General features: G+C 36.1%; 1 protein-coding gene across 2 annotated transcripts in view; it reads left to right on the forward strand.

Annotated features, from left to right (window-relative positions):
* Window positions 1-10,710, forward strand: part of CD3H18orf54 (chromosome D3 C18orf54 homolog) — a 27,591-nt gene extending 16,881 nt beyond the window's left edge. For both annotated transcript variants that reach the window (XM_045459098.1, XM_045459097.1), the window contains 2 exons: window positions 1,100-1,170; window positions 9,814-10,710. In XM_045459098.1, the coding sequence (XP_045315054.1) occupies window positions 1,100-1,170; window positions 9,814-9,886 (144 nt within the window). In that variant the 3' untranslated portion in view covers window positions 9,887-10,710. The remainder of the gene's footprint in view (window positions 1-1,099; window positions 1,171-9,813) is intronic.
* The last annotated feature ends 9,943 nt before the right edge of the window (window positions 10,711-20,653 follow it).

The following is a 20,653-nucleotide window of genomic DNA, read 5'->3' on the forward strand; positions in this document are numbered from 1 at the left end:
TCAACGTTTATTTTTGGGACAGAGAGAGACAGAGCATGAACGGGGGAGGGGCAGAGAGAGAGGGAGACACAGAATCGGAAACAGGCTCCAGGCTCTGAGCCATCAGCCCAGAGCCTGATGCGGGGCTCGAACTCCCGGACCGCGAGATCGTGACCTGGCTGAAGTCGGACGCTTAACCGACTGCGCCACCCAGGCGCCCCTGGAAATCCTTTTCAACTTTGGACTTCTCTACATAACCTATGTCTCCTGAAATTTTATTGTTACCATGTGTTTGACTTTTCTTATAGTTAATGTAAAATTTTATTTCAAAACCATTGTGTTTTTATGTATTTCCTAGGAATTTCAAAATCTCTTGGTGCTTTGGACTGCTATTCTATAGGGGTTGAGTTTTCTTCACAATAGTACAGTATTTACATAAAGTTTATATTCTCACAAGTCTGATTGTAAATTCTAATTCTGCCACTTAACTAGCAAGTGCAGTATTTGTACAAATCTCTTAACCTCTTTATTTTAGTTTCTTCTTCTGTAAAATGTGGTTGTTGAAAAGATAAATTGAGACAGACTATGTGAAGTACTTATATAGTGCTTGGCTCCTGAAAAAACTTAATAGCTGGTAAATAATAAATATTTTTATTGTCATTGCTTTGTTATTCAGTGGAGCTTTATGAAATTCAGTTTAAATTACAAATGAATGGATCAGGTCTTGGAAACTGTCAAGCCTGAATTGTATTTCAATTTTTCTATACATTTTAATGATTATTACAGTAACATATAGTGTGTAATCTATCCCTTTTTCCCCCTCCTGTTTTAGACATCATTGAGACATAACCTTGTTCATTATAGTCTTAATTTGAAGCCAAGTTTTATTTTTATTGGACATATAATTTAGAAGCATACTTGAAAGATGAATAAGTAGTAGTTTTATTTTTAGAATAAAGAAAATATTTAATGCTTTACTGAAAATTATTTGCTAGAATTATTTCCTTGGAAATGCAGACTGGTTTTTAATGTTCTTATTTTTCACATACTAAGTACCACTTAAATTTATAGTTATATAATATTTTCAATATTTTGTTATATTTGGTGTTTTTAATAATAGGTTTCAGAAGACAATTTCTCTCAATTACAGTTGAAGGAAAGTATGGTTCCTATTACTAGATCACTTCAAAAGTAAGTATTCTCTATTAATTTCTTAAGATGTTAATGGATACAAATCCATTTTAGTCATCTCTTTGAAATCAGAAGATTCCAGGAGAAATTAAGTAGTTCTAAGAATAGATAGACTTGATATTTTTAAAAATACTAATTTTTAATTTATATTCAAGTTAACATATATTGCAATGATGATCTCAGGAGTAGAATCCAGTGATTTATCCCCTATATATAACACACAGTGCTCATCCTAACAATTGTCTTCCCTAATGCCCATCACCCATTTAGCCCATCCCCCCTTCCACAGCCTCTCCAGCAGCTCTCAGTTCTCTATATTTGTCTCTTATGTTTTGTCCCCCTCCTTGTTTTTATATTATTTTTGCTTCCCTTCCCTTATGTTCATCTGTTTTGTATCTTAAATTCCACATGAGTGAAGTCATATGATATTTGTCTTTCTCTGACTAATTTTGCTTAGCATAATACACTCTAGTTCATCCATGTTGTTGCAGATGGCAAGATTTCATTCTTTTTCATTGGTGGGTAATACTTCATTGTATATATATACTACATCTTTATCATCTGTCAATGGACATTTGGGCTCTTTCCATACTTTGGTTATTGTCGGTAGTGCTACTATAAACATTGGAGTGCATGTGCCCCTTTGAAACAGCACACCTGTATCCTTTGGATAAATAGCCAGTAGTGCAATTGCTGGGTCGTCAGGTAGTTCTCTATTTTAAATTTTTTGAGGAACCTCCATACTGTTTTCCAGAGTGGCTGCACCAGTTTGCATTCTCACCAGCAGTGCAAAAGGGTTCCTCTTTCTCTGCATCCTCGCCAACATCTGTTGTTGCCTGAGTTGTCAATTTTTAGCTATTCTGACGGGTGTGATATGGTATCTCATTGTGGTTTTAATTGGCATTTCCCTGATGATGAGTGATGTTGAGCATTTTTCCATGTCTATTCATGTCTTTTGCTCATTTCTTCACTGGATTATTTGTTTTTTGGGTGTTTGATAAGTTCTTTATAGATTTTGGATACTAACCCTTTATCTGATATGTCATTTGCAAATATCTTCTCCCATTCTGTCAGTTGCCTTTTAGTTTTGCTGATTGTTTCCTTTGCCGTGCAGAAGCTTTTTATCTTGATGAGGTCCCAGTAGTACATTTTTGCTTTTGTTTCCCTTGCCTCCTGAGACATGTTGAGTTAGAAGTTACTGCATCCAAGGTCAAAGAGGTTTTTGTCTGCATTCTCGAGGATTTTGATGGCTTCCTGTCTTATGTTTGGGTCTTCCATCCATTTTGAGTTTAGTTTTGTGTATGATGTAAGTAAGTGGTTCAGGTTCAGTCTTTTGCATTTTGCTGTACAGTTTTCCCAACAGCATTTGCTGAAGAGACTGTCTTTATTCCATCGGATATTCTTTCCTGCTTTGTCAAAGATTAGTTGGCTGTACGTTTGTGGGTCCATTTCTGGGTTCTCTATTCTGTTCCATCGATCTAAGTTCTGTCTTTGGTCAGTACCATACTGTCTTGATGATTACAGCTTTGTAGTACATCTTGAAGTCCAGAATTGTGATGCCTCCAGCTTTGGTTTTCTTTTTCAAGATTGCTTTGTCTATTTGGGGTCTTTTCTGGTTCCAGACAAATTTTAGGATTGTTCTAGCTCTGTGAAGAATGCCTGTGTTATTTTGATAGGGATTGCATTGAATATGTAGATTGCTTTGGGTAGTATCAGTATTTTAACAATATTTGTTCTCCCAATCCATGAGTATGGAATATTTTTCCTTTTACTGTGTGTCTTCTTCAATTTCTTTCATAAGCTTTCTATGGTTTTCAGTGTATAGATTTTTCATCTCTTTGGTTAGGTTTATTCCTAGGTATTTTATGGTTTTTGGTGCAATTATATATAAATGGGATTGAGTCCTTGATTTCTCTTTCTGCTGCTTTATTATTGGTATATAGAAATGCAACTGATTTCTGTGCATTGATTTTATATCCTCTGATTTTGCTGAGTTCATGCATCGGTTCTAGCAGTGTTTTGGTGGAATCTTTTGGGTTTTCTGTACAGAGTATCATGTCATCTGCAAAGAGTGAAAATTTGACTTCCTCCTTGCCGATTTGGATGCTTTTTATTTCTTTGTGTTGTCTTGATTGTTGAGGCGAGGACTTCCAATACTATGTTGAATAACAGTGGCGAGAGTGGACATCCCTGTCGTGTTCCTGACCTTAGGGGGAAAGCTCTCAGTTTTTCTCCATTGAGGATGATATTAGCGATGAGTCTTTTGAATATGGCTTTTACGATCTTGAGGTATGATCTTTCTATCCCTACTTTCTTGAGGATTTTTATCAAGAAAGGATGCTGAATTTTGTCAAATGCTCTCTCTGCATCTATTGAGAGGATCATGGTTCTTGTCCTTCTTTTTATTAATGTGATGTATCACATTGATTTATTTCAGATATTGAACCAGTTCTGCATCCCAGCTATAAATCCCACTTGGTCATGATGAATAATTCTTTTAATGTATTGTTGGATCCAGTTGGCTCATATCTTGTTGAGAATTTTTGCATCCTGTACTTGGTATTTTTAACCTTCATGGAGCATATTGTTTAATCCTCAACTTTTCTCTTAAACTTGTGCTATTTCCTTTAATGTGTTCTTAAGACCTAATGAGATAACCTTAGATGCCTAAATATAATGGATATGAGTGGCTTAGAGAGATTCTCTTTTCATTTGTGTAACAGCAACAATTTGACATAGTATTGTTATGGATATCATGGAAGAACAACTTGTTTCTGAAATGTGTTTTTATGAATTCCCTCTAGAATACATATAATAATGATAAATCTGTCATTATTTGACATCTCTCTACAGAAACCTAAAGTGGGCATAATGTCCTGGATATAAAGATAGGTCTAAATGCCTTGAGTGGGTTAATCCGTCTGTTTTCTTAGTTACATTATCTTAAGCAAAAAATGTGGAGATGAATGCAAATCTTTCCTATAGTCATGGTATTTGCAGAGGGAATGGTCTTTCTTTCTTTCTTTCTTTCTTTCTTTCTTTCTTTCTTTCTTTCTTTCATAATTGAGTTTTTATTTGTTGTTCCGAGGATCAGTACAGACAATTCAGTTTGTACATAATTCTTAATGTACGTACCGAAAACCTAAAAAAACCATGTAGCTGTGGTTCTTTTCTCAAAGTTATTCCAGTGACCTTCCAGCTTAAAATTTGGAGGCAAATTTCCCTTAACAGTATATCAAGTACCAGTATCTTCAAATGTTGATATGCTGTTACATATCACGTTAATTCACAATTTAATGTCATATACGCTACATACTCAAATTTTCAATCTTGCACAGCACATTAACAAAGTTACTAGGAAACTGGACTACCATGAGGAATGGTATTTATTTATGGGTTTGGTTGTGTGAATGTTAAGTGCCCTCAGAAGATGGAATACTGAGCTTTAGGAAATGCTAAGATTGAAATTTTTTACTTTAGTAACTCCATTTCACTTGGCTAGAAGTGGGGCTAAACAAATCTTGTCTACCTTTTGTCCTTCAGAATGTGTTTAGAATTCTGTTATCTAAGGAAGTGGTGGAAAAGTGAAACACTAGACATGTAAACTTTTCACTCTAATTGCCGTGATATTTATGTGTATGTACGTGTATGCACACACACTTTTTTTTTTTAACTTCCATAATTTAAAAATATATGCATGTATGATTTTTTCCCTGTGACTTTATAATTTATAATTTTCTGGGTAGAAATAATACCTTACTTTACAGTTTCCCATAGTATTTTGGTATAGTATTCCTATCTGGTAGGAGTCTGTAAATAATGATAATAACATTTTTTGAACACTTAACCAAGTGTCAGTGTTCTTAGTGCTTTTGAGTAATTCATGTGATCTTTACAACCCTATGAGGTTGTATTATTATCTTGATAATTCAGATCAGGTAATAAAATTCAAGTAATTAACTTGCCCAAGGTTATATAACTAGTAAGAGGTAGCACTGGGTTTCAAATCAGATGGTCTGATTCTACAGCCTATGTTGTTAACACTCCTCTTATTAATGATAGCGGTACATTATCCATTTAGACTGGTGCAGGGCCTCAATTGATTATCTAGTATAAAGACCTCATTCTGCCTTAAAATTTAAAATAAGATGACTTCAAGCTTTCCATGTTTCTTAAAAGCATTTATATTGAACCTGTGTCATAGACTTAAATATGTTTTCTAAGTACATAGCCTGGAAGATGTTTTGTTGGTGAAAATGAACACTGGGCCATAAGTAATTAAATGAACACAAAAATTGATATTGATTGTAGGGGCACTTTTACCATTAGCTGAAAGGTTTTTTTGGTAGTAGTAACTTTTTTTTCTGGCTTAGACGATCAGTAATCTTGACTAGATATAAAATGCCATTTTCAGAGTAAGATTCATGTTTGCAGATGGCTGTTAGCTGTTGATTCTGTTAGATTAGCTGGGGTAATCTTGATTTGGCTTTTACTTTACGTTTCAAAATTATTATCAGTAGAGTACTGATATGAAGTAAGTTTAAACTTTTAAAAGTATGTTAGTACGTGTTTTCTTTATTTTTAGTGTGTAGATTATTTTAAGGACAATTTGAAATTCAGATTTTTCTGGTTAGGTTTATGGCCATCTTTTCATATTTAAAAATAAATAGACTCAGCTTTTTCAAAAGTTGCAGATTATACCTTGGATGCTTTAATGACCTTTCCTAGGATGAAAATCCTATTATGTCTCTCTCTATCCCTCAAATAAAAGTTCTTGTTTTTAACAGTTTGACTGCTAACCAGTTTTAAAATGTCTTTCATTAGGCTCAGGAAACACTAAGCTCTTAGTATGGGTTCTGTTTACTCTGTTGGACACTCAGTTTTCTTATGTTCTTTCATTAGAAATAATTGCTCTCTAGGAAGATTCATTGGACCAGAAGTATAAAAGACTGAGTAGCCTAAGATGTTATTTTTTTCCAGAGGGATTTTGCTTTGGATAGGAATCTAAATTGTAATTGTTTTGTATCTTTATAATTCTTAGCTTTGTCTTATGCATTTACATACTGAAACCTCGAAGAGAGAAATTTGCCATCTTTAAGCAAATGAAAAAATTGTAGTTTTTGAACAGGGGCCTTTTCTAGAACCTTGTATGTCATGTAAGCCACCAGCTACTCTGTCTAGGCTGGCTGTGAAGAATGAGCGATAATTGTATTGCTCATACATTATAAAGGTGAGCAGTAGGAGATGATTGCAAAATCATCAGTCATCCAAAAATAATTTGTACTGGCTTTAGAGTATATTGCTTTATATATAATTTGGAAATGAATGTGTAAGATTTTATGGTTTTCAGCAAGTTAAAGGCCTTGCTGTAAAGATTTAATGATAGCTAGAAAGTTGTCCTGTTTCTCACTTCTCTTTTCCCCGCTGTTTTCTGGTCTTCATTCTATACCAGAGATAGATAGAATTAACCTCTCAGATTTGTAAAACATGATCCTAGAGCAAAAATTTTTCTTTATACTTATGTTCTCTGCTAAGATCTAGGGAGTGGTAGGCATTTTGTTTAGTTGTTGCTGGATGCGAGCCTGAATATAGGCCAGTAAACATAATACTTAAGAACAGCCAGTATAGCAGTACTCATAGAAAACCAGAGGCAAGGTATCAATGAGTAAATTAAAATACAGTTTGATTGCTTTCATATAATCAGTCTGTTATTAAGTTTCTATGGGCTCATTGATCGATACATTCTCATAATAAGACATGCATCTTTTAAATTTCAGTTTTTAAGGTGAATGACTATTCAGTGTTGTAACATAACTCTTAAATTTATATTTTTCCCATTAGCTTGCTTTTTCACTTTTTTAGAGAAGAAACTCGAGTAACTTCCTTATATAACTTTACCCCATGCTTCTCCCTACACATATCTTTAAAATAGCAAATCACTTTTGGTGGCCTCTTCTCTAAGTAGATTGATTGATTGATTGTCTTGTTCTAAGCAGGGCAGATAGAGGTTAAATGAAAGGAATGAAAGGAAATGAAAGCTGTTGTGTGTAGCTGAGGTAGGGGGACTGAAGAGTTCACATTACCGCTTAGCTTTTTCATTCATTCCCATCATACCACACCCCTCCCTTCCCTTCCCATCCTTCTTCTTTCTCCCTAATATTGTTTTTTAAAGACATAAAATAGGACTAGGAAGGAAAATAGTTATATTGAGTTATAGTTATGAAAATATTAAAATAATTTTAATTGCTAATTTCTAAAATAAATTTCTAATTTCTAAATTTCATATGCTTCTTACTGCATTTAAATAAGACATTTAAAATACAGGTAAGTTAAAATTCATTTAGTAAAATGGCCTTTTGCGTAACTTAAATAAAAGCATTAAACCATGATGTGGTCTTTCACTTAATGTTCACATGTTGATCAGCAAACAGAGAAAGGGAATATTGGAAAGCACCAGTGGGTCACCACTGAGACTTCACTGTTTGCTGGATGAACAACAAGGCTCAAAGTTGTCTAATAGTTGGCCAGTTATGTCATATGAACTTTTGGATTGTAGACAGAAGGACTGAAATTACATGTGTAGTACATGTGTTTAGTAATTAATGTAATTTTGTAACTATTATGTAACTATTGTAATTTTGAAGTCGTGGTGACTATAAAAGAAATTTTGAGTACCTGCAATGACTATAATGTAATAGAAAAGATCTCTGATTTCTCTGGCATATGAGGTCACAGATTTGGGTCTGTTGTTTGCATTCATAATGGAAGGAAATGCTAATTTACAGGTAGCATTTAGTGAAAATAAAGATGAGAATATTTTCCCACATTAAATTTTGTAGATTCCATAAATGCAAGGGATCTGTGGCCCTCAGAGTTGTAAATAGATAAGATTCTAGCCACTTGTCCCTCCCTCCCTCCATCTCTTCCTCTCTTTCTATTCTCCTCCCTCCCTTCCTTCTTCCCTTCCTATTTTACTTTTAGCAATCACCACACCCAGTGTGGGGCTTGAACTCACAATCCCGAGATCAGGAGTCATAGGTTCCACTGACAGAGCAAGCCAGGTGCCCCTCTTTCTTTTGAATCATAGGTTGTTAAATAATAAGCCTGAAAAAAAGATAGATCTAAGTCCAAAGTATATTCACAGATTATCTTCTGTCTCATAAATGTGTGTCTCTAGGAGGAAAATAATTCTTTAGGTAAAGAGATTTTACTATAGGATGTAGAAATGATAGAGTCTAGTTAATTTTACCTCTGATTGCTTAGTAACTTTGGATGAGTTATTGTCATTTAGTTGATGAAGATACAAATCTCAAAAATTAACTGAAGTTGCCAAAACGGTGGCAAAATCCAGATTCTCAATGTATTTGAGTAAAAGTGTCCAAGAAGTAGAGTACAGGGAAATAGATATAATGTAGTAGTAAGTAACAGTACTGGTTTCTTCCATCCCCTTGTCCTGGGTAAAGTGAAAGATGTATTTTATGTAATACATACTTACCGAACCCCGAACCTGTGTTAGAGACTGTAGAACAGGCCATTGTAGTCACCACCTTTCAGCTCACCTTCGAAATAGTAATTTCTGTTAGTAAACAGGTTAGTGCACATCATAATTGCTACATTACTTGCTTTTCTTGGTCCCTTATTAATAAGAGGTCTGAAATATGGTTGATTAACTGATGTTTTCTGAGTGGTCCTTGAGGTTCTGAATGAGTAATAGGGAGGACAAACTGGAAGAATATTTTTAGAGGAAAGTTAAGGGCTTCTTTTTTCTTAGTTTGTTTGAGGGATGATTACATTTTGTCCACTGAGACCTGACCTAGAATTTTCGCTTTGTTTTAGAGAAAACAAATTGTTGATATAATACCAGATAATTGTCATTTGTTTCCCCCATGCTCAATAAAAATGAGTTTTCCTCAACTGTGACTGATATTTCAGTGCTATTTTTAAAATTTTAGCTATCTTAAATGTACATCTTAATGAATATACTTTCTTTCTTAAATAACATACACTGTATTCCAAAAGAAAGGGTGTAATTTCACAGTTATTGTGAAAATTACATGAAGAATGTATCTTGTTAAGTGTGATACAAAATAAACCTATTATTAAAGGTCTTGGCAAACTTTCAAAAAAAAAACCCTTGAATGTCAAAAAATATATATTTTTAAAGTAAATGTTTATAGAATTTTTTTTTTTTTATTTATTTTTATTTTTTTTTTTAAATTTTTTTTTTTTTTTCAATGTTTATTTATTTTTGGGACAGAGAGAGACAGAGCATGAACGGGGGAGGGGCAGAGAGAGAGGGAGACACAGAATCGGAAACAGGCTCCAGGCTCTGAGCCATCAGCCCAGAGCCCGACGCGGGGCTCGAACTCACGGACCGCGAGATCGTGACCTGGCTGAAGTCGGACGCTTAACCGACTGCGCCACCCAGGCGCCCCAAGAATTTAAATGAATTATTTTAGCCTTCAGTTACTCAGATCTCAAGGTTTTATAAAGAAAAATTCCAAATGTTTGATACTTATTTACAAATCATTTCTCATACTAATTTTGAAGTTAATAAACAATGTAATTACCATTTGTTGCTGTCTACATTGTCTGCTCAGTCTTTAATATGGTTTATAATGTGTTTTGTACTTTTCAATGAAGGGCTTTGCACCATTTATCTCGCCTGAGAGACCTGGTTGATGATACCAGTGGGAAACAGTCACCGAAAACATGAAGAGGAAAATAAAACATTCCAACCAATAAATCGTCACCACAGAACAAAAATGTATATTTTTCCTATTCCTTAAACTGACAAATTATAACTCATACATTATTCTGTGATTGGTTCAAATATTATATGTTTTTTTAAAAACCAAACTTGAAAATGTGCATAGATTTTGTGACCTATTCTCATTTATGCCAAAATGCTAGAATGTGAACTTGAAGGACCCACACTGTGTCCTACAGTCTGATTTTGGTTTTCAGGCCAGCATATGTCCTATATTCAAAGGTGGATGATTTCCGTTCTTGAAGCTTACATGGATTTAATCTTCTTGAACATCCTCATCATTTTATCATCTGTTTCTGGATTATTAAGAAACTCTTCTTGGTTTCTATCCAAAATCTCTTAAGTAGACTTTTTGATACAATTAACATCTACTTTTAAGTAGCTTAAAGGAATATCAAAGTTGTTATGGTGTATCTTATCCATATAAAGTATGTTACTTTTAATTTTCATAAGTATTTAAGATATGTTGTATTTGCAAATAACATTAATTTAATAACAGGGTGGCGCACTGCTAAAGGAACGTTTTATGTTGTGAAATCCAAGAGAAAACCTCATTTAATTGATACTTTGATTCTGTGTAAGATAATCTTGGTCTTGATAGCTTACAAAGCATTACAGGGGTGTATATTTGAGAATTTAATATTTTGATACTGATTATTTCCCAGACTTTAGTTTTGGGGTTAGCTCAAACTAATAAAAGCTATGAGATCAGTGACCAATTACTTCATGCAATTTGATAAATAAAATGAATATGGAAAATCCAAAAGCAACTCTGTATTATGAAGCTATTTTGTAAGAACTGAACTTTCTTTTTTTTTTTTTTTTTTTTTTTTTTTTCAACGTTTATTTATTTTTGGGACAGAGAGAGACAGAGCATGAACGGGGGAGGGGCAGAGAGAGAGGGAGACACAGAATCGGAAACAGGCTCCAGGCTCTGAGCCATCAGCCCAGAGCCCGACGCGGGGCTCAAACTCACGGACCGCGAGATCGTGACCTGGCTGAAGTCGGACGCTTAACCGACTGCGCCACCCAGGCGCCCCAAGAACTGAACTTTCTTTAAAGCAATCTGCAGTCTAAAGTCTCTCTCTAGCTGGAACTGAACTGAGCTCTGTAATTTTACATTTCTACCAAGTAAACTTCTAATAAGAAAGCATCTTTACCAACAACACTAGGAATTAAGTCATAAAGCATATTTTAAAAGCCTGATGAAATGAAAGAATATGTGTGTTTATACAAATAGTACATTTTAACATGTCCAAATTGTATCATCTTTGTTAGGTAGTTTTACTGTCAGATAGGAATTTCTAAGTACATTGTGTTGAAGAATTTTTTCCCCCAAATTTAAATATAGACCTTTGCTATAGAACTTACACATCAAAGACTATAGAGGGAACGTTGTCATTTTTTTTTTTGACCAAGGAGTCACCACCATGCAGTTGTTTTTTCCCAGTTTGAGAGTCACTTGCCATTAAGTTTGTTTTGTTTAGTCTGTGGAGGTATTTCTGACATCAACATTCTATTTTCTGATTATGATCTTCTGCTTTAAAACAAATAGTTTGCATACACTCAAACAAGGCATTACTTTGATGGTGAAAGTACAATGGATGTTAAAAATGCGGATTTTAAGTAGGTGAACATGAAGTCAATTTGGGTTGATCATGTTCCAGTTTAGCTAAATCTTCTGTTAGACAAATTCCAATGAAGGCAGAAGAGATGAATATATCATCAGGTAATAAACTTCTAATCGCATATATGTTGATCAGACCTAGTATTTAGTATTTGCCTATAAAGCATTTCCAAAGAGATTCTGCTATAATGACTGAATCGCACTGATTTGATTAGTGCTGCCATTTGCAAGAGAATAGCTTCAGTGCTAAGTAAAATAAGCCTTCTAAATTTTTATAACTAATATTTTAAGAAACGGTTGATTCTACTCGATTATACTTACGAAAGGAGTATTTTTCCTTTGTGTTAAATATGGAAGCTTAGTCATTTTAACCTAAAATATAAATTAACTTTACTAAAGTGATTAATTCCAACTTAAAAAAAAATGTATAGGAGAGTCAACTAAGAAAAATCTAAATGATAAATGTTCATGAAATTCGCTACAGAATTGATTAAATTACATGTTAAACATTTCAGTATTTTTTGAGTTTTCCAGGAGTGAGAGGAAGGCAACAGTATTGAGACTGCTGAATTGGAAATTTAAAGAAGATAATGAGCACAATTATAGGTTTTAAAAGTTGCAGTGTGAATATAAATTTTTATCAACCCCTTTCTTTTAGGTATATTTAAAAGTGTTAGGTAGAAAAAGAATTTATTTTAATAAGACATTTCAGATTTTTAGTTGAGTATGAAAAAATTTAACCTAATTCCAAAATTTTTTTGAGATCAAGGGATAAAAGTGCAATGAGTATATGAAGACTCAAAACTCAACTGTATTTTCTTTAATACCAGTAGGAGCTTTACTTTCACTGTTCTCTGTGTTAGCACATTTCTGTGTCATAGAGATTTCTGACCAAATTGAGGAACACTGTCTTGGGTTTGTTTGGATTATATGTCTTTCTATGTTATTTCTTGTTGAAATGTATAAATGTGGATTTTTTTTTTTTTTTGGTATCTAAAGTTTAAGCTAACATCTCGTTAGCTTATATATACTTACACCAAAATGTTTTTTGAAGATAATTCATGACAAGATTCTCCCTTGCCCCATGTTTTGAATACATGGAATCACTCATAGGTTTGAATTTTTGTTTTATCTTTCCTTTTCCAACGTGTACTGTGTGTCTCAAAACCTATTTGGTGGAAGTGCTATGAAGAAGTAAACTTGCCAAAATGATGCAAGTACTGTGAGAAGAGACAAAAGAAGCAAAAGGCCAATAAAATTGATGATTCATGAGCAATTGAAGTTTCTTGAAATGTGAAAGAGTGTGTATCATTCTGTTCCATGTACCAATTGGATATTTTATACATGGTTATATATTGTGTTAGTTTGTAGTGCCGATCATACAATGATTGGTGCAAACCTGGTTCTGAATATGTGAACGAACACATATTCAGGTTATATTGTTAGATTTTTTTCCCATGACATTTGAAATTATTCCTTTTCTGTTTCCCTATTTTTTTTCTTCTTTATATTCATCTGTGACTAAGATTGTTTTCCTTTTTTGAACAAAAATACCTTAGCTTTTTGCCCTCCCAGTTTGTTTTAGATCAGACTTCTATAACCACTTTTCTCACAATGTAGCAACTTTTCTAACGATGTAACGGATGTATCTGTCCATTCTTCATTATCTTAACTAAGAGGAGTCCATTTGTCTAATACCTATTTATTTTTTAAATGTTCATTAATTTTTTGAGAGAGGGAGAGCACAAGCGGGGTAGGGGCAGAAAGAGAGAGGCCAAATCTGAAGCAAACTCCAGGCTCTGAGCTGTCAGCCCAGAGCCTCATTACAGGGCGCGAATGCCTGAACCAGGAGATCATGACCTGAGTCAAAGTTGGATAGTTAATCGGATTGAGCCACCCAGGCACCCCTGCCTAATACCTATTTCAACCTTTAACATTCCTTCCCTCACTTTCAGCCCTTACATTGAAGAGTGGCTGACCGGTCTGCAAGACACTGTTGTAACACCAACACTATAACATTACTAATCTACTTCAGAAATTTGCTGTAAATTGCCTTACTCATTCTCCCAACTTTCTACATATATTCTCACCTTTGTGGATGTTATTTCCCATACTTGAAATACTTAGTTTTCTTTCATTCTGGTTATGTAAAGCTTACTCCAGAATTTCTTTAAAGCTCTAACTGTTGTATTTTCTTTTCCAAATATTCTAACGTTCTTTCAAACTGGGTAGGTTGGCTTTCCTTTGTCCTCTCCCATCATTCATTTAGCTATTATATTTCTTGCTTTTGTTATGAATAACGTCTCTACCACATTGTGTCCCTAGGGGAGAGAATGTCTCAAGAGTTAGAGGATTGATTTTTTATCTCCTTGATAAGATAGTACCTCTTAACATTACATTGTATAACCAGGAACGTGTAAACTTAAAGTCATGATTGATAATTTTAAGCGTAGTTCTCCTTATAAGAGTGTAGGCTCAAGAAAGGACAGATCATACTGTTTTATGTGATGTTCTGCAAATCCTTAAAATGAAGTAAATTAAGCCTATTTTTAGATGTTGCTGGTGCTCTTTATCAAATAGGATCAACATTTGTGTACTTCGGATGATGTCTGTAAGCCTTCTAACCTCTTGAGCTCTCAAAGCTAAGATTTTTTAGTTTTTATATATTTTGTATTTCATCATGTATACAAATTATTTTACAGATCTAGGGCTATGTCTAGGAAAGCTTTCAGCAGCTGGTTTTCATTGTGTTCTTTTGAGCTTGGCTTGATGGGAAACTAGCATTCTGGGTCCAATCTAGAAACAGGAATGACGTAGTGATTATAACGAGAAATTTAACATGAAAAAGTTTTAAACTGTGACAAAAGAAATATGAGAATTCTATATGGTACCCCAGAACTGAGGGGGAGTACCCAAGGAAAAGGTACCCTTGGGTACCTATTGGAAGTAAGGGGCTTAAGATTTGGATTCAGATCTCACTGAAGAAGGGGTAGCTGTAGCCTACTGGATGGCAGAGAAGTTTACTGGTTTGGCCAGCCCAGAGTTGGTCTTCAGTCACTAGGCAAATAGGAAGTCACCCTCCAGGGTTCAGGAAGGCTGTAGCTAGTTACTGGGTGTGTAGGCACACAGAGGCAGGAAGGGGTCTCAGTGTTGGCAGGACACCTGAAACATGAAGTGTTTGTGTTGGGAGGGTTGCAGGAAGGTGATTACCAGCCTGGTCCAGATCTGTGAGTGCCAAGAAGACCCATAACATTCTGGGATTGTGACTGGGAAGAGATCAGAGGTCTTCATACCCACCTGGTTTGCTGATGGTGCAGCTGCCAGAAAGCAGTGGGAGAGCCCCTTCAGGGTGAATTTGGAACTGACAGACTGTAAATTGATAGATTTCGAAAGGTTTTGGTGGGAGAGAACACATATGGAAAATACAAAATGCCTCACCTATCTCTGCCCTCTGTTTTGCAACATCTTACATAGCCTATTCAAACCAAGAACTAGGCATAAAGGTAAGGTAGCAAGAATGTCAGGTCATTTAGAAAACAGGTAAAATGAGAGAACACGGGCCAGTGTTTTAAAAATCTAATGATCGGTGCCTGGGTGGCTCAGTTGGTAAAGTGTCCAACTTTGGCTCAGGTCATGATCTCATGGTTCGTGAGTTCCAGCCCTGCGTGGGGCTGTGTGCTGACAGCTCAGAGCCTGGAGCCTGCTTCGGATTCTGTGTCTTCCTCTTTCTCTGCCCCTCCCCCACTCACGCTCTGTCTCTAAAAATGAATAAAATGTAAAATACCTAAGTAAATAATGAATTTGGTAACTTAATAAAATAGTTCTGAGCTAGAGATCTGGGACTATGTAAGTATTCTGGAATTAAATGAATTATTCTCTTAATCAGAATATCAGACAGGAATACAGTATATTGCTTTCATTATTTTTCATCAAGGTAGCCACATAGCTTTAAATGAGTGTTTCGGGAAATGAAGTTTCCTGAAATTGGAATGCTTTGTTTTATAGTATATTTTTGCTTTAGTTAAACAACTTTTTGCTTTTCTGTGTCTTCCCCGTATTGCTCTTAATTTTTCCCCTCAAGATCATCTCACATGCGTATTCAGTCTTCCAAGTATTGAAATCAACAAGAGTAATGCTCTTTCCATCTGTCAGGCTAAGTATATCTAGTTTCTAAAGTATTTCTTCAGACAAAGTTTTCATTGTCTCACTTTGTGGATGTTCCCTAGCTTTCAATATTTTGTTGTTTAAGAGCCTGGCTTTATTTTACAAATGATCCAGAGCCCTACTTAATAGCAAAACTAGAGTATATCCTTTATTTTTTTTTTTAAATTGAGTTATAACTAAAAGTTTGATGTGTACAGCACAATGATTCGATATTTATGTATGTTGTGAAATGTTCACAATAAGTCTAGTTAACATCCTTCCACTTTTTAAAAAAAAATTTAATTCTAGTATAGTTAATACGCAGTGTTACATTAGTTTCAGGTGTTCAATATAGTAATTCAATTCCATCACCCAGTGCTCATCATCAGTGCACTCCTTAATCCCCATCACCTATTTCATCCATCCCCACCCACCCACCTTCCCTCTGGTAACCATCAGTTCTCTGTAGTTAAGAGTCTGTTTCTTGGTTTGTCTCTTTTTTTCACTTTGTTTTTCTTATTGCCACCTGTAGCTAGTTTTTTTTTTTTTCTTTGCTGAGGTATATAACTGATAAAATTGTAAGATATTTAGAGTGTGAATTGTGATGATTTGATATACATTATGAAGAGTGCCTCCATCTAGTTACTGCACCCACCATCTCATATATCTCTCTATTTTTTTCTTTTTGGTGAATTATTTTTTTTCCAATGTGGCACCAATATGCAACATGTAAAGAGTAGAATGGAACCCTACATTCGATTCTTTATTACTCCATCCGGCTAGCATTATTTGGCTCCTGGCTCTGTGCTAGATGTGTTTGGAGGTGGATGGAGGAGAGGAGAGTGCAGGGGTGGGAGAGGCGATGAATAAGAAGGCATGACTGTCATGAGGAACTCCTGGTGGAAAGATGTAAACGGACATGATTACATACAACCGGTAAGGGTTGTTTCAGAGGACTGAACAGCTGCTGTAGCTGTAAAGGCACAGGAGGTGGAACACCTAAGTGGTCTGGGGAGATCAGGAATTCCTTCACTCAGGAGGGAAAGCTGATCTGGAAAAATGAAGTTTGCCATCAGAGAAATTGGGTGGAAGGCATTTCAGACATGGGTGTAATGTGCAAAGACTTGAGCACTAAAATGGTCTGATACAGGATTCATCGACTCAGAAGGGAATGTTGTATGTTTTAGTGGGAGACACTTGTGCTTTAGTATCAGGCTTCTGATTCTGCCGTTTATTAGCTCTTTGTTGTGAACAAGGTACTTGCCCTTGTCTTTTGTTTTCCTTCCCATTTGTAACAGCTACTTTATAGCTTTGAGCATTAAATGGTGTAAGTTATGCCTGGCATATATGACATGGTGAATACTAGCTACTTATGTGGTAATGCATCCCGTTGAGGGAGGCACTAGGAATAAGACGCAAGGCTGCTTCTGTCCTCATGCCTCCCGTTCTAGTGTCCATACTATTGCAAGACTTGTCCTTTAAAAACATGTCTGAGATGTACCTCTTCCCAGAATTCCCAGTGGCTTCCCATCTCAAAAGTAAATGTGAAGTTTCGACTATAGCCTAAGAAGTCCTGTGTGGTGTGCCAACACCTCTTCCCTCAGTCCCCCAAACCGGAACATTTCCTACCACTGGATTTGCTCTCTGATTCAGTCACAATGGTCTTGTTCTCAGGTAACTGCAAATATGCTTCTGTCTCCAGGCTGTTGCACTGTATCCTACATCTGTGCGGTCTTTCCTCAAATACCCCATGATTCTCTCCCTCAGGTGTCTGCTGAAATATTTTATCACAGAGGCCTACCCTAACCCCCGCCACTCCCTATGCCGTTATTTATTTATTTATTTATTTATTTATTTTGCGTCTTTACTCCTTTTTTTTCTTAAAGTTGAGGGCAGAGACTTTGTTTTAATTCACTGTTTTCTGCCCAACAACCAGAATTGTGCCTAGGATTAAAGTGATACATAAATATTCTGTGAATGAATGAGGCTGAGAAAGTGGCCTGGGGTCCCATCTAAGACCCTTGGAATACTCAGCTAAGAATTTTTTCCAGATACTAAAACCAAATATTTTCCTTCTTTCCAGTAGTTAGTCCATATGACCTGATACCATCTTAGCGATTTTTTAAATTTTTTATTTATTTTTAATTTTTTTTTTAAATTTTTTATTTATTTTTAATTTTTTTCCAATATATGAAATTTATTGTTAAATTGGTTTCCATACAACACCCAGTGCTCATCCCAAAAGGTGCCCTCCTCAATACCCATCACCCACCCACCCCTCCCTCCCACACCCCATCAACCCTCAGTTTGTTCTCAGTTGTTTTTTTTTTAAATTTTTTTTTTCAACGTTTATTTATTTTTGGGACAGAGAGAGACAGAGCATGAACGGTGGAGGGGCAGAGAGAGAGGGAGACACAGAATCGGAAACAGGCTCCAGGCTCTGAGCCATCAGCCCAGAGCCCGACGCGGGGCTCGAACTCACAGACCGCGAGATCGTGACCTGGCTGAAGTCGGACGCTTAACCGACTGCGCCACCCAGGCGCCCCTCCTGTTCTCAGTTTTTAAGAGTCTCTTATGCTTTGGCTCTCTCCCAGTCTAACCTCTTTTTTTTTTTTTTTCCTTCCCCTCCCCCATGGCTTTCTGTTAAGTTTCTCAGGATCCACATAAGAGTGAAAACATATGGTATCTGTCTTTCTCTGTATGGCTTATTTCACTTAGCAGAACACTCTCCAGTTTTTAGTTGTTTTTTTTTAAACATTTTTTTTTTTTTTTCCAACGTTTATTTATTTTTGGGACAGAGAGAGACAGAGCATGAACAGGGGAGGGGCAGAGAGAGAGGGAGACACAGAATCGGAAACAGGCTCCAGGCTCTGAGCCATCAGCCCAGAGCCCGACGCGGGGCTCGAACTCACGGACCGCGAGATCGTGACCTGGCTGAAGTCGGACGCCCAACCGACTGCGCCACCCAGGCGCCCCTTTTAAACATTTTTTAAAAAGTTTATCTTAGAGCGCAAGCAGGGGAGGGGCAGAGAGAGGGAGAGAGAGAGAGCTCAAACTAACAAACCATGAAATCATGGCCTAAGGCAAAACCAAGAGTCCAACCCTTAATGGACTGAGCCACCCAGGAGCCCCTAACTTGTTCAGAGGTATACAACTACTTTTACTGAGGTTCCTATGATATTTTAGTATAAAATAAGTTCTCAGGATATAGGTTTTATTTTTTTTTTATAATAATGCTTAGAGGGCTATTGATTTATTTGTATTAGGTTGCAATAGTAGATGCTGTTTGATTTACTGAATAATTGGGTTTTTGGATGAGACTGTAAGACAACAACAGAAATGAGCACAAAGAAGTCTCTTGGAAGGGGATTCAGAAGCTCTGATGACCATTATTGTGCATAACTTGGCTCATCCAGGGTTAAAAGGAACATGATCATGCCCCTGACAAACTAATAATTTAACACCCCTTCAAATAATTTAAATTTTGAAAAATTTGGGAGAGACTTAGGGGAAATATGAACAATTTTATTCATAGAATTACTGGGGGTATAGCTCAGTGGTAGAGTATTTGCATAAACAGAGTTACTTATTTCATCGTTGCAAATTAAAGCATAATTGATTTGCTATTAAAAAGGAGCGAAGAGTAGCAACTGTTTCCCAAATTTCTGCTGTAGTTCTTGGTTGTGTGTGTGTGTGAGCATGTAGTTTTGAGTCAGATTTCTTAGGACAGTTTAAAATTTAAAGGTCATAAACCGTCCCTCCCCTACTTTGTTAGCTGTGGTGCCTTGGGCAAGTTGCAGCTTTCAATGAGGTAAAATTTGTAAAATGCTTACTTATTAGCACAGTGCCTCACACATAGTAGGTGCCCAGTGTTAGAAGCTATTGGTAAATACAATTTTTTCAGAATTTCAGCTGATCATAATGGTTGTCATGTAGCTGCCTGTGTGTGGTGGATATTTTGTAGAAATAGATATGGGTCCGTGTTAGTAAGGACTGCTTAAAAATTTTCTCCCACTAGAGGGCACTGTCTTCTTTGGCAATAACAAGATTAAGAAACTGGCCTACTGCCCCTAATCTGGTTTTGAGCTCCAACCCGTGGCTCAAAGTTCTCCATTTATAACTCTTAAAGATTGTGCTAGAATATGTTAAGAAATGATCTTTCTTATCTTCCCTTTCCTTCCCACTTAAAGATACGTGTTTTATTTGTTTATTTATGTATTTATGTATTTATTTTTGAGGCAGGAGAAACATCTTTCTCCATTCTGTAGACTGGATATATTCTTTAGACTTAAGACATTATGATTCTGGGGAGCCTGGGTGGCTCAGTCGGTTGGGTGGCCTCTTATCCTTGATTTCAGATCAGGTCATGATCTCATAATTTGTGAGTTTGAGACCCACATCAGTGCAAAGCTTGCTTGGAATTCATTCTCTCTCTCTTTCTTCCTCTCTCTCATGCATGCATGTATGTGCTCTCTCAAAATAAATGAACTTAAAAAAAGATATTATGATTCAGACCCTGACTCCTCTCTGCAGCATACTTCAGTCCCAGGATTCTTGTTAGACCGCTATAGACTTGCATTGTACGAGGTCTCTCCCTTGTCACCCTCCTCCAAATTGCATAATGGAGGAGTATTTGGGCCTTGGCACATGCTTATGTCATTGTAAAGGGTTGGCTCTTGAGAGAAAAAATTGGCTTTGGGTCTTGAAGACACAGGCTTGACATCATGAACTGGGAGTAGAGGTTCAAGGGAAGTACCCTGGTTACTTATCATCCTTGAAGCTTCTTCCTTATACATATGGTTAAAGCAAACTTAGCTAGTAGACTAAACCAGTGGCCATAGCTTCCCCAACATCTCTTCATTTCAAGTCAAGGAGAAAAGAGAAGAGGTGAGGTGGTGAAGGAGAAAAAAGGTGGAAAAGGGGCAACAAAAGGTGAAGTACAA

This window comes from Leopardus geoffroyi, chromosome D3 (genome assembly GCF_018350155.1).
Source record: "Leopardus geoffroyi isolate Oge1 chromosome D3, O.geoffroyi_Oge1_pat1.0, whole genome shotgun sequence".
NCBI classification, from domain to species: Eukaryota; Metazoa; Chordata; class Mammalia; order Carnivora; family Felidae; genus Leopardus; species Leopardus geoffroyi.